This window comes from Neolamprologus multifasciatus, chromosome 10, assembly GCF_963576455.1.
Source record: "Neolamprologus multifasciatus chromosome 10, fNeoMul1.2, whole genome shotgun sequence".
In the NCBI taxonomy this organism is placed as follows: domain Eukaryota; kingdom Metazoa; phylum Chordata; class Actinopteri; order Cichliformes; family Cichlidae; genus Neolamprologus; species Neolamprologus multifasciatus.
This window is the reverse complement of record NC_140448.1, coordinates 22006608-22019357: the sequence shown is the minus strand read 5'-3', so window position 1 is coordinate 22019357 and position 12750 is coordinate 22006608. Positions and strand designations below refer to the sequence as shown.

Genomic DNA, 12750 nt, shown 5'->3' with positions numbered 1-12750 from the left:
TTGCCACAATAAGTTTGCACACACAATTTGGTAACACCTAAATCACGATTACATGACAAAATCAAGTTAACCAATTCTGTGTTGTTGTTTTTTTCCTGCAGGAAAAGGAACAGATGCAGAGCTACAATCAGCGAATGGTTGAGATCCTGAAAACTAAGCAGCAGCTGGAGAAGAGCCGACTGCCTAAGATTCAGCGCAGTGAGTCAAAGACTCGAATGACCATGTTCAAAAAGAGCCTTCGCATTAACTCATCGGGCAGTGCTGCAGAGGACAAGGAGAGGATCAAACTGGTGAGACAGAGGGGCTTTCTTACTCCATATTCACACATTCAGTTAACTATTTATTAACTTGCTCCATGCGTGGCTCTCCAGTTTTCTCAGCAGGAGGAGAAGCGGCAGAAGGCGGAGAGGCTGCATCAGCAGCAGAAGCACGAGAACCAGATGAGGGAGATGACTGGTCAGTGTGAAAGCAATATCAGAGAGCTGCTGCAGCTACAGGTGAATGAGGGCAAATTTAATAAAACATTTTTATTACAAATCTATTTGTGTTTTTTTTTTTTTTTCAAGAATATAGAGGACACTTAATGAGCTTAATAATTAGCCCACATTGCTTAACAAGCACATTTTCTGCTGCAGAATGAAAAATGTCACCTGTTGATTGAGAATGAGACTCAGAGGCTCAAAATGTTGGATGAGTCACACAACCATATGATGAAGGACTGGAGGGAACAGCAGAAGCCCAAAAGGAAGGTATGTTGTCTCCACTCACAATTTCTTACACAAACAATGTATTGGAGTCTATTTTGTGGCTCAGATACTCCCAAAATACTACCATCATAGTAATTTCTATATTTTTAAGAGCAGACTTACTGGGAATTTTCATCAAAAACACACTGAAATGTGCTTGGTGTGAATTGAGATAAAGATTAAAAAAATGCCCCCTTTTTCTTACTAAAGTTGTAATAAATGCAAACAATTGTAAAACATTTATGGTTACGGTATTTTTGATAGGGTGTTTTCATTCTGAGCTCCACTTTTCTGGTTCCAGGCTCATTCTTAAAACATTTTTTGCTGTAGCCATGAAATTCAATTGTGAGGTAAACTTGTGCATTTTACATTCCCAGGCCCTTGAAGATGAGCTGAACGCCAGGAAAAGGGAGCAGGAGGCTTTCTTCAGGATGAGTGAGAGTTCCGACTGTCCAAACCCCAGTTCTCCCAACAGAGTCTCCAAGTTTATGCCGTATCAAGACGAGACTACCACATGAGAACAGATGCTGTGACATTACACAATATTATCTTCTGCCCACTAACGTATACACACCCACTGGTACCATTGCCTGCTGGCCTTTTTTTTTTTTTTTTTCCTCTTGCTTTACCAGTAATGGCAGAATACTGATCCTTCCATTAGGTTTCTTTATTGTTTTAGTAAATATTTGTCTTTATTCATGTTCTGATGTGCGTCATTAGACACCCTAACATAATATCTACTCCCATACAGTGTTTGCTTTCTTTTTCTTTTCAAGAATGCTTCAGATTTCTCAATAATGTGATACAAAGGCCATTTATTGGGGTGAGCTGAAGATACCAAATTATCTGTTTTAATGATCAAATATTCAGAAAAACCACCTTATGCTTAGGCAACAGGGTTTTTTTGTTATTTTCCAAAGATTCCGGCCAGAGATCATTTTTTCCACGATAACAAGGAATGCTATAAATATTAACGACCTAGTAAATGAGTACTTGCTTACCTTAATTTTTCAAGGTTATCTTTCAAATAAGACCAAAAACTCCTCTAGAAATGTATTGATTTACTGAATCTCTTCTTTTTTTAAATTTCCTGTTCTCTGTGCCTTACTTTGCCTTGCTGCCAAAGTTTGCCTTTATTTATTTTTACTCAAAGAACATTATACAGCTTACCCCTAGTTTAGTTTTTGATTTACTTTGTCTTTAATCATGGTATGAAGGATATGATTTTGTATCTTTTTCGTGTTTAAATGAGGGATAAGGCTGAATGCAATGTATATTTGAATTTGATGGTTTCTTTTAAGATTTCGTTGTTAATAATAAGGGAACACAAGTTTTGTTGTTTGTTTGTTTTTTCCAGTATTGCTCAGTTATTTTTTCTGTTGTATCATTACTGTAGAAATCAGTCACACTGGATGGGAACTGACAAAGCCAGAGCTGTTTGCTTTTTTTTTTTTCCCCAGGATGTTATAGAGGGGAGTTAAATTTGAATTGTTATGCAACATGCAGTAAATGCTAACCAATGTGCAATATTATGTTTTTGCTAAGCTTACAGAGGTTTATTTTTTCTTAAACTTTGTCTTCCTTTGCACTGAGAGCGAGAATAACATGAAGAGCTTAAACCCAAAAATATATATGTTAACTTTTTTTGGGAGGTGAATAAAAGCCTTTGGTTAAGAGTGATTTAACCATTTTATAATTTTTAGGTATTCAATAGCAATAATTTAGGTTTTTACACAATAGTTCTTCATATCATTTTAAGGGGGTGCAACAATTCAGTCTGCTGTAAGATGCTTGTTTAATCTTCTACTTAAAGCAAGTTTGCAGCTCAAAATCATGATTTCTTGAGTGAGGAGCGGTTATTTTGGAGCAGTTTGCATCAGCTAACTGCAGTTGGCCTGCAGATTTACACTGAATCAGGTCCACAATCAGGTACAGCTTAATCTCTCTTATATCAGAAGTATTTACATTTACAATTCTTTTCTAACTGTTTACTGGCTCTGTATCTCTGACTCTCTGCCTTAGTTTACATAACATTATTTGTGTGGAGGGACTGTATGAATAAAAATTTTTCAGAAGGAACCACTGTTGTAAATAAATGCAGATTTTATAATTGCTGGATTGTTGTGGAGATTCTTTGTAACATGATACCACCTGTTCTACTGGAAAACACATCAAGACTGTCAGCTGATATAATCTTTTTAAACAGTTGGTTAAAAAAGACTAAAGGGATTAAAAATCCAGTGTCAACTCTATATATAAACACACACAAGGAAAGGTTATTAAAAGAACAAAGATCGTATGAGAAAGCAGGAGTGTGACTATATACAGGATGTTTTTATGTAACTTATGTTAGATAGTATAGCAAATTCAGTCATTCATCGTAGCAGTGCTAAAGCTGGAGGAATTGTGAAGCGAGAACATTGCAGTTTGTTACACTCACCACGCACTTCATTGGATACAAATGTTCAATTGCTAGTAAATCCAAATGTTTAATTAGCCAATCACATGGTAGCATATAATCTCCCATGCAACCATCTCTAGCGTTTACAGAGTCGACAGAAGACAATGTCCAGTGAGCAGCAGTACTCTGGGAGAAAATGCCCAGCTGATGCCAGAGGTGAGAGAATGGCCAGACTCCTTGAGCTGATAGGAGAGCAACAGTAGCTCAGACATGTAACCTTGAAACAAATAGGTTTACAGCAGAAGAGCACACCAGCTGAGAACAGAAAACTGAGGCAACAATTCACACAGATTTAGAAGATTGAAGGAATATTGTCTGCTGTAAGGAGTCCCAATTATGCTGCAAAACTTGGTGTAAACACCACAATCATGGATCCATATTGTCTGACACATAGTGATGAGGGTTTCTTGAACAGGGAAATCCCTCGACAATCACCACAGATGTGTAGCTGACAAATCTGAAGTATCACTGATGTTACCATGTCGACACAGATCAAAATCTCTGAGAAATGTTTCCAATACCTCGTTGAATTTGTGCAACGAAGAATTTAAGTAGTTTTGAAGGAGCTACAACCCAAATAAATCAAACTCTAAACACTGAGTGGAAGCAGTGGGGCATCTGAAGTGGAAAATCACAAAACTTTTATTGACTTAAAGCAAAAGCAGATACACTGTAATGAAAACACATAGCAAAAAAGTAAACAGTTTACAATACTGAAATAACCCCATCCACCTATACACTTGCCTTGCATTGTACTGTACTTCTCTGTCCTTTCTCACAATTTCACTTTAGGATTTTTTTTTAAAGTTGGTAACATACTTTGGTATGATTGGAAGATGGTATAACATTATAGCAACTACAAGCAGAACAGAATTAGTGTTATACAGCTTGCAGCCTTGTCTAATTATCTCCATAACTATGAACAGATTTTATTTTTTTAGTGTCAGACAATTGGTACTTTGTAAACACTTGAGATATGGACCAATTGTTAGATTACCAGCCAGTTGTTTCCCCAAACCTTTCCTTAATTACCCAATAAGTGAGCAAATCCTATCATCAACCAAATCAACAACCAAATACCTTCTTGAAACTTTCTTCTTCTAACCCTTTGATCAGCCCAGAGGGGGATAAAATAGATGGAACATCAAAAAAAAAGTGACAATAGTTAAGATATGACTCATTTCTGTACAATAAAAAATAATTTGTTTCACCGACCATGCTTGAGACCAGTCAAGCGTCAATGTAAAACATTATTCTTAGACAACGGTCATACTTTGTTATCTGAGCACCACACTTCGGTTACAAACAGATTGTACATTTACAATACTGTAAATCATTGCACAAATGACTGTAGGTATTCAATTGCTATGTCAAATAGGCAGATGTGCTCTGCCGTTCACATTTTGCAAACCCCACTGATGGCTCTGAGAAACAGTTATGTTAAAAATACTTTGATATATTAGACCCTTCTTGCCTTCTCAGTTTGGATAATATAGCCTCTTTGCTACAGTGAGGATAACAACAACAACAAAAAAAGAAAGCAGTCTGAAAATGGCTTAGAAAACTAAATGCACCGTGGCATTCTCCCCTTTCTTTCAGTGTGTGCAAACCTTAAACTTCAGCTGAAATGACTGAAAGTGCACATCTGTTACAATTCGTTGCAACATTAATTATGCAGTCAGAATAAAAGCAATACAACACGGAAACGCTAATATATCTCCAAGGTAACAAACAGCACTGGGCAAAGAGATAACCAACTATTAGCGCTTGAAAGTTCAGATGTAGTCAATGAACTCCCCCAGTGAGTTAATTTAAACGGCTACTCTGCACTCTTGCGATGTATAATGCGATTCTTGATTTTATAGTAAAATGACTCCAAGACTCCAACAAGGACTACGTCTACCATTGCATACCGTTTTAATAAGCGCTGAAGCACTTTCGAATATATATTGAGGCACCATATATTAAAAGGCAAGGGTGTAGATACATTTACTGCTCTTCTAGTTTCTAGCCCGAGAAATGGCGAGACGACACGGTGACTAACATACGGCAGCAAAGCAAGATACTTTTTTTTTAACCTAAGATTTCATATATAGTTGACATAAAACAAAAAAAGTAAACATTCAAAACCCAACAAGGTCATGTGTTATTGCTGGTTCAGTTGGTAGGGTAAAAATATTTGTATAAAAATGAAACAAAACAAAATGTGTCAATAAAAAATGTACCTTTAAAATTAAAAAAAACAACAACAAAAAAACAGGCTAAGTAGCAAGAAATTAGTGAGATCTTGTTCATTTAGATCATTAAGTTACTTATATGTTCATATGGCGATGTGTGCGAGCACATTTACTTCCTAAGGTTTCTTGCTCAGGTAATTCGAGGGGATCCAGCTCTCGACTTCTTCTCCTACGTTTTTACAGAACCACCAGCCACTGCTGTTTTTTTCCAGAACCTCAAACACTGTGCCCACCTTGAAGCTGGATGTTTGCTCATCCCCTTCAAAGTCTGCCACAGCAAGATACAGCTCATCCTTGCTGGGCTCCTTGAGTAAAGGTGGAAGCCTATCCTTGGGTGGCCCAGGCTTCAGCTGGGGCTTTGGAGGAATTGGGACTTTATTCACCTTGGGCTCTTCCTTCTCTTTGCTTGCTGGTGCCTGAAACCCTTTAGGTTTTGGGGGAGGTGGTCTGCTGAGACTGGTGGTGGTCCAGCCTTGGGAACGTCCTGGGTTTCTTTAAGAGTTGGTGGAGATTTAAGTTCAGTTGGACTTGATGGATCAGTTTTCTTTGGAGGGGGTGGTCTTTTTGGAACCGTGGCCGGCGGTCTCTGAGGGGGTTCCTTGTGGGGAGGCACTGCTGGTTTTGCAAGAGGCGATGAGCTCTCCTGGCCATGACCATTGATGTGTTTTGGTGGAAGTTTTGGCTCATTAGAATACTTACCGTTATTCAGAGGTGGGATGCTCACTGGAGGAGAGCTAGGGGGTGAACTTGTGTGGGAACTATTTATTGCTGGCGAGCCGTCATTCTGATGGATCACCTCTGTTGAGCTAGCATCTGCCGGCTTAGATGGTCTCAACTTGCTTCTCAAGTTGGTGATGTCTACCTTGTTCTCCCCCTGGGGGATCTGGCTTGGCAGCTGTAACGGGTTTAGGTCGGACCACTGGCTTTGCCTTCATAAACACAGCTGGGCCCGGTGCCTCGGTTTTCTCCTCTTGTGATTCTGGCTTGGGTTTTGGTGGCTGTTTAGGTACAGGTTTCAGATTAAACTTCTTCACCTCTTTGGCAGAGATCTTGTGGCCACATTCAAGACCCATCTCATTTCGAAGGTGAAGAGCTTTGCTCTTTTCATCTTTCTTGGTCTCTGGGGGTTTGTCTGATTTGAAGGGGGGAGGTTTAGGTGTAACCAGTGGCATGATGACCCCAGCAGCTGGGGGGTTTTGGAGGCAAAGGTTTGGAGTTATCTGACCTCGAATTTCTCTGCTACCTCCAATTCAAAGCTCTTATTAATAGACTCTCTTCGAGGCGGCAGAGCCAGGTTTCTCCTCAGCGGTGAGGTGCAGTTGGGGCTGGGGGCAAAGGCCCAGAGAAAGAGGGCCCCTTGCTGGCATTGGAACTTCCAATCTCTGAGCTTAGGGCGCGTAGAGGACTCAGAGGCTGCATTTGGCTCATCTGGTAAAGGCTTGGACCAGTTGTCATCTGTACCTGAAACATTCGAAACAACCACCATCCTCCAGCCTCAGCTTCTCCATCTCATTGGGCAATGGGGCGATGGAAATTGGGTCGCAAGGCATTGCTGGTCTTCTTGTACTTGTCAATAAAAGTGGCAGGTGCCCAGCCTTCTTTGTCATCGATCTGGATGTACCACCAACCACTTGCATTCTTTTCAATCACCTAGAATGTATCAATGTTGTTTAAACCAAATGTTAGTGAAAAACCATTCTTCTTAATTCAGAGGAGCAAAACTTTAGGGCCGTGTCTACCCACCTCAACTTTGACTCCAGCTTGGAAGCTGATACCATCTGGGATGGTGGTCTGAAAGTCTGCTATGGTGTAGAACTCTTCCTCAACTTGGGGAGGGACGGGTGGCTTGGGTAAGTTTGTACCACGTGGCTGTGGGATGTGAGAGACACACATAAAGGTTGCAGTGGTGAAAACCTTATTTATTTATTATGCCACTGAAAGCTAACTTCAGAATCACCACTGGGTATATTCTTACAATGGTGAGATCTCTGCGTGGAGGAGGTCTGTGTCTTGATCCCACTTCTGCAAAAAACAAAACAAAATCACACTAGTAGCTCGCGGCCCAACTGAAAACTAGCAATATGTGTTCTGGGAAATTGTTACACGTCTCCATTCAGGTTTTCTCCACTGGCACAATAAATATTTTGACTGTCATTAGGTAAAACTGTATTATTTGGCACATTGTTGCTTTGCCAGAAAAAAGGTTTTAGTCACTTGTGTGCAAGCTTATCTTTGCAAAGCTTTTGCATGCTTTGGTTGCTTTAATATTTTAAAACTAAATCTCAGAGGCACTGTTTTGTTAAATTCACTTACTGCTTTTGTTGTTATCAGAGAAAACTGAGAGCCTGTTTTCCTTCTGGCTATTCTCTCGGTTTTCTCTAGCGGCGTTGTTTTGCTGGATTTGTTTAGAAAGCCCATCTAGGTCATTTGTACTGGCATGAGGAGGAGCGCCTGCTGACTGCTTCTGCGCGTCAGCCTTCTTCAGGTAGGACGCTGGGGCCCAGCCCTCGCGGCCTTGGTACCTAAATGGAGGAGAGATGGACAGTTAGTGGCTGATATATAATGAACATAAAGCTGGAGGAAAACAAAAAATTCTGAGTGGACCTTCCTGGAGTCTGTACAGTAACATGCATTAGCATTTTCATTCCTATTACCACCATTATCAACAATGTACTAAGAAGTATTTGAACATTTTGCACTGTATAACAAAAATGTGGCTGTTGTTACCTGATCTTCCACCAGCCTTCCAAGTTCTTCTGAATAACCTCAACAATCATGCCTTTCTCCAGGTCAATCTCATCCTGGTCTCTGGCCGAGTACGGGTAAATCACTGAATACTTCTCTTCTGAACGTGGAAAAAGGAAATATTGTTACGTGTATCAGAACACGTTATCAGTTCACAGTTCGGGTGCCACAAATAAATGCATAATGTAGGCTGGGTACGTATAGCACATAATGACACACTTAAATTACAATGGCCTAAAGTATTTATCCCCAGAGAGCTGATTCTGGTCATCTGGAAGTAGCGTTTTCAGTGGGAGAAACATTTTGTCACTTAACCAAGTGACTGAAAAAGAGTCAACTGTCTGGGATTTCCTTTATGTGGATTTACTATCTGTTTTGTTTTTTTGTTTTTTACTTTTCTCAATGTGAAACTGAATCAAAGATAACAGTAAAAGTTACAGCATTTTTAAAAAATTAATTCAAGTAATAATGCAACCAGTCCAAAATAAAATAAAGCGTTCAAAAGGATTTAATAGGGGTGAATGCCATCTTTGTTATTCCCACTCGCCTCTAATGGCAGTACTGGCAGTCGACATAGGTTAATGGGTGTGATCTCCAAGTAAAAGTGTGTTGCCAGTGACACACTGCCAACAAAGCTGAAAGTGGAGCTTGTTGTGCCACTGCTAACGACTGGCACAACAAGCTCTAGCTTCACATATTTAGGCAGAAGCAGGCACTGGGTGGTTGGATGTTGAGCTGCCTTTTGAGACCAACCTTTTCCTCAACAGACTTTAAATTAAACCTTCTCTTTTTAAGACTGAACACATAAGGAAATGAGGAACTTTGCTTCTGATTAAAACTTCAAAAAACACCAGACAAAGACTATCATCCTTTTTTTCCCCCCACAAAGTTGGCAAAGATTCTTGTTAGGGCAAAAACCACAGGAACTTCTTTCTGATTAACAGAAACTGCTCAGCAATTTAATATTGAGATTTCAGATGAGATACTGTGGTTGCTATAGGGACACATTAGTTTTACCTGTTATAACTTATCTAGTGAGGCAAGGCTTGAGCAACATCTTGTGGAGTGAAAATGTAAGACACAAAAACGCACACACAGGACAAACTTGTTACAACATCAAACAAAGCCTTGTCTATTGTCAACATCATTTCTACTACTATTACATACTACACACAGTGAACAATCACGTGTTTATTAATGCTAGTTAAATTGTTCTAGTCGTTTATTTGATATATAAATAAATATATATTTTTTATCATATATATTATTTATAACAAATACATTTATACACAAATATGCAGTTCACTTTGCATGCGAGGATTTATTTACATGCTGAGGTCACTCATGCAACATTTCTTCATGCACACACACGGACAAACATGCACACAGTTTTATATGCGTGTGTGTACACGCATATATTCATTATAGGGGGAAAAGAAAGGCGTGCGCTCCACCTTGCCCAAAGCCTGTGCTGAATAGATCCCCTAAAGTTCTGCGACGACCCATATGCCTTGGCAGTGACCAGAATCTCCGTGGCACTGACATCCCAGCACAGTAATTGGGGCAAAATAGGAAGTGAACATTACAAATGCAATCTGGAGGATATTTTCATCCTAAAACACTTTCGGTATTGATGGATCTACGGGGAAATAATTGGTATTTTTATTTACTTGAACTGACAAATAGTTCCTTCATCTAATGGTTAATAGGGATCTCTGGGGTGTTTTAAAATTTTTCTTATTAATGTGGCATTTTAAATTGAATGCTGATTAGCATAATGCAGTTTGTTGATTTTGTATTGTTCTCTTACGGAATAAAATCTGTGAATGTTTGAATCAAACAAACTCCAGACTTTGATAGGGCAGCCAGCCACATACATCTCAGGCTTTTAAGATCTATAATTTGCATATTGGCAGAGCACCCTGTTTTGAGATCCTGTCATTTACTGTACAATACTCCTTTCTTTAGCATATCCTTACCAGGGCTTTGGCAATGAAATTGTAATTTTTTTCTACTGATCCTTTTGGATTTTCTTTTGCCAATTCTCTAGAATGCAAAAACACACACAGTCAGAGTCTTAGCAGCAACAGTCTTCAACTCAATAAGCAAACCTATTTTGTCACACTAACTTTTAACCATCAACAGAGTACTGAGTGAGTTACAGGAGTTAAACGGTGTGTAACAAAAGATGTGCCTCTGACGTGGTGTATTCTGCACTTCTGCACTGCACCCTAAACCTTTCCTTGTGGTAACATTGAATCTAAACAGTAGCACCTAAATGTAAAGCTTGATGTACCTTCTTCTCCTGGAAGACTGAAGTCATCAGGGTCATCCTGGGCCTCAAGGCAGGTGGCAGGGACCCAGCCCTGAGCATCTTCTGAACTCACAAACCACCACCCTAAATAGGCAGGAAAAACAAAACAAAACTGATATACAAGATACTGCACCTCATGCAATGCTTATTCAGTTAAGGGATTATATGCATCAGTAAAATGCACGACTGATATTTGACTTGTTGCTGGGATTGTTGCAAAGCACCACTATATGTTGCTTTTTTTTTTTTTTTAAAGTATGCGTAACCTATAGTTTATGTGATGTATTACAATTGTTCTTTTATTATGCATTACTATTAATCTTCTTGGGCAGCGGTCCCCAACCCCCAGACGTTGTTTGCTATCCGGCCGCGAGAGTTGAGGCTCGGGTGTGAAATTTATGGTTTTCTGGGTTTTTATCGTTATTTTTTAAAGGTTTTTATCTCTAACTTGGCTTCCCTGGGTCTTTTCCTGTATGTTATGAATAAATCTTCTTTTTTTTGGTACCAGTACTGGTTTTATTTTGTTGTATTTATCCGTGATACCTTAAAAGCTGGTCCGTAAAAATATTGTCGGACATAAACCGGTCCGTGGCGCAAAAAAGGTTGGGGACCGCTGGATATTCCGATATTTGAATGACTATTTGTTTTAGTAATTTGATTAATTAATTTAAAAAGTTAATAAATAGCTATGATTTACAAAACAAGATGACATTACTGGCATACTCTGAGGTTTTTAAAATATATATATATATATTTTTTTTTTATTAATATATCAACTGCTATTTCTCTTGAGTATTTTTAGCAAACCTATTTAACTCAACCTTAATAGCTGGCAACAGACCAAGTCCAGCAGTAGCAACAATCCCACAAACCCCCATAATGTTTCAAGGAATTGCATAGTTCCACATCAACACTTAACGTAACAGGTTTGCTGAACAGTGAAAGCAGCGATCTGCCACAATGAAAACATCAGAGAAATGTACAGAATATATGTTCTAATTCTGTATGAAACTTGCCAGACTCATTTTTCTCAATGACCTCCACCACCTGCCCCACATGCAGGCTTATCTCAGAGCTCTCCTGCTTCTCATAGTCTGTTACTGCCACATACTGGTCAAGTACAAGAGGGTCTGCTGAGGAGGAGTCTCCTATTAAGGGAAGAATAAAAAAAAAATCATAACAGAAGTTTAGCACATCTCTTTTGATCTTTCTTGGGGATGTCACGAATGAAATCTCAATAATGCGAGAAAAGCCTCCCCTCAATATCTTTTGTTCTTCGCTGAAGAGCTCTGTTCATATGTGCATAATATCAAAGGACTGTCCATGAACTTGGAATTATAAGATTGCATCAGTGTGGGTTTAAGGTATTGACCTTTAAAGGTTTTGCATTTCATTGACCAAATGTAATATGACCTTTTAAAATGTCAGACTTTATATGGGCTTTGAATAACTTCACTAAAACCCAATTTAAGCAGGCCTTTACAAAACAGCCAGAATTAAATTTTAGGCTAAGTGGGAGGGGGAAAAAAAAACTGCGTTTTGATGAAATGCCAAGTATAATTCCAAGGTTACAATTTGTGCAAAAGCTATTAAGTAAAAAGTTTTTTTGTTAGAGGGGGCTTATGTACATTACTGAGATTCCCTCAGAGTCCAGACGGAGGAGGCAGTTTACGTGATTGGAAAGGAGCGTGAGGGGAAACAACGAGCTGAGAGAGAAATAAAGGAAGATTTGGAGAATGGGAGTGAAGGGGATGGATTGAAAAGCATAGATGGTTAATTTATTTAACACCATGACTGTGACATGTCTATAGAAACAAACCAGCATCATTAAGACCCACCACCAATGTTAGCACTACATCACTAAAAAAATAAAGTAACAAATGAGGGCTCACAATATAATCACTGTTAAAAAATGTATAAATTAAAAAAAGGTACAACTCTGCTTTTTCTATTGACGTTTGTTGTGTAAAAATACACACACTAAAACTTGGCTGACTGATCAAATGCACGATGAAGGGACATTAGCATCAATCGCAGCATGCTAATCACTGAAGGTGCTATCAAACACATTCTAAAGTAATGTGTTTATGGCACACAATAAGTTCAGATTTAAAATAACAAAATAATAATAACATTAAGTATGTATAGTAATTACAAAATAGATTTTCTTGATCGGGCAGCTTAAAAATACGTTAACATTAGCCTCCTTCAGTGAGCAGCAGCTAGCTAAGAAAATAATCTGATTAA

The 12750-nt window shown here is 38.9% G+C and overlaps 2 protein-coding genes across 2 annotated transcripts in view; one reads left to right on the top strand and one right to left on the bottom strand.

Moving 5' to 3' along the window:
* The window catches only part of stk10 (serine/threonine kinase 10), a 40915-nt gene extending 35448 nt beyond the window's left edge, over nucleotides 1-5467 (top strand). Inside the window, exons 17-20 of the mRNA XM_085174661.1 lie at nucleotides 102-290; nucleotides 372-497; nucleotides 636-749; nucleotides 1124-5467. Of these exons, the coding sequence (XP_085030787.1) occupies nucleotides 102-290; nucleotides 372-497; nucleotides 636-749; nucleotides 1124-1264 (570 nt within the window). The 3' untranslated portion in view covers nucleotides 1265-5467. The remainder of the gene's footprint in view (nucleotides 1-101; nucleotides 291-371; nucleotides 498-635; nucleotides 750-1123) is intronic.
* sh3pxd2b (SH3 and PX domains 2B) overlaps nucleotides 2184-12750 on the bottom strand; it is a 35054-nt gene continuing 24487 nt past the window's right edge. The window contains 16 exon segments of the mRNA XM_085174662.1: nucleotides 2184-5901; nucleotides 5904-6318; nucleotides 6320-6637; nucleotides 6639-6674; nucleotides 6676-6755; nucleotides 6758-6815; nucleotides 6817-6921; nucleotides 6923-6973; nucleotides 6975-7094; nucleotides 7188-7313; nucleotides 7420-7466; nucleotides 7758-7966; nucleotides 8172-8289; nucleotides 9644-9727; nucleotides 10486-10587; nucleotides 11520-11651. Coding sequence (XP_085030788.1) covers nucleotides 5561-5901; nucleotides 5904-6318; nucleotides 6320-6637; nucleotides 6639-6674; nucleotides 6676-6755; nucleotides 6758-6815; nucleotides 6817-6921; nucleotides 6923-6973; nucleotides 6975-7094; nucleotides 7188-7313; nucleotides 7420-7466; nucleotides 7758-7966; nucleotides 8172-8289; nucleotides 9644-9727; nucleotides 10486-10587; nucleotides 11520-11651 — 2342 coding nt within the window. The 3' untranslated portion in view covers nucleotides 2184-5560.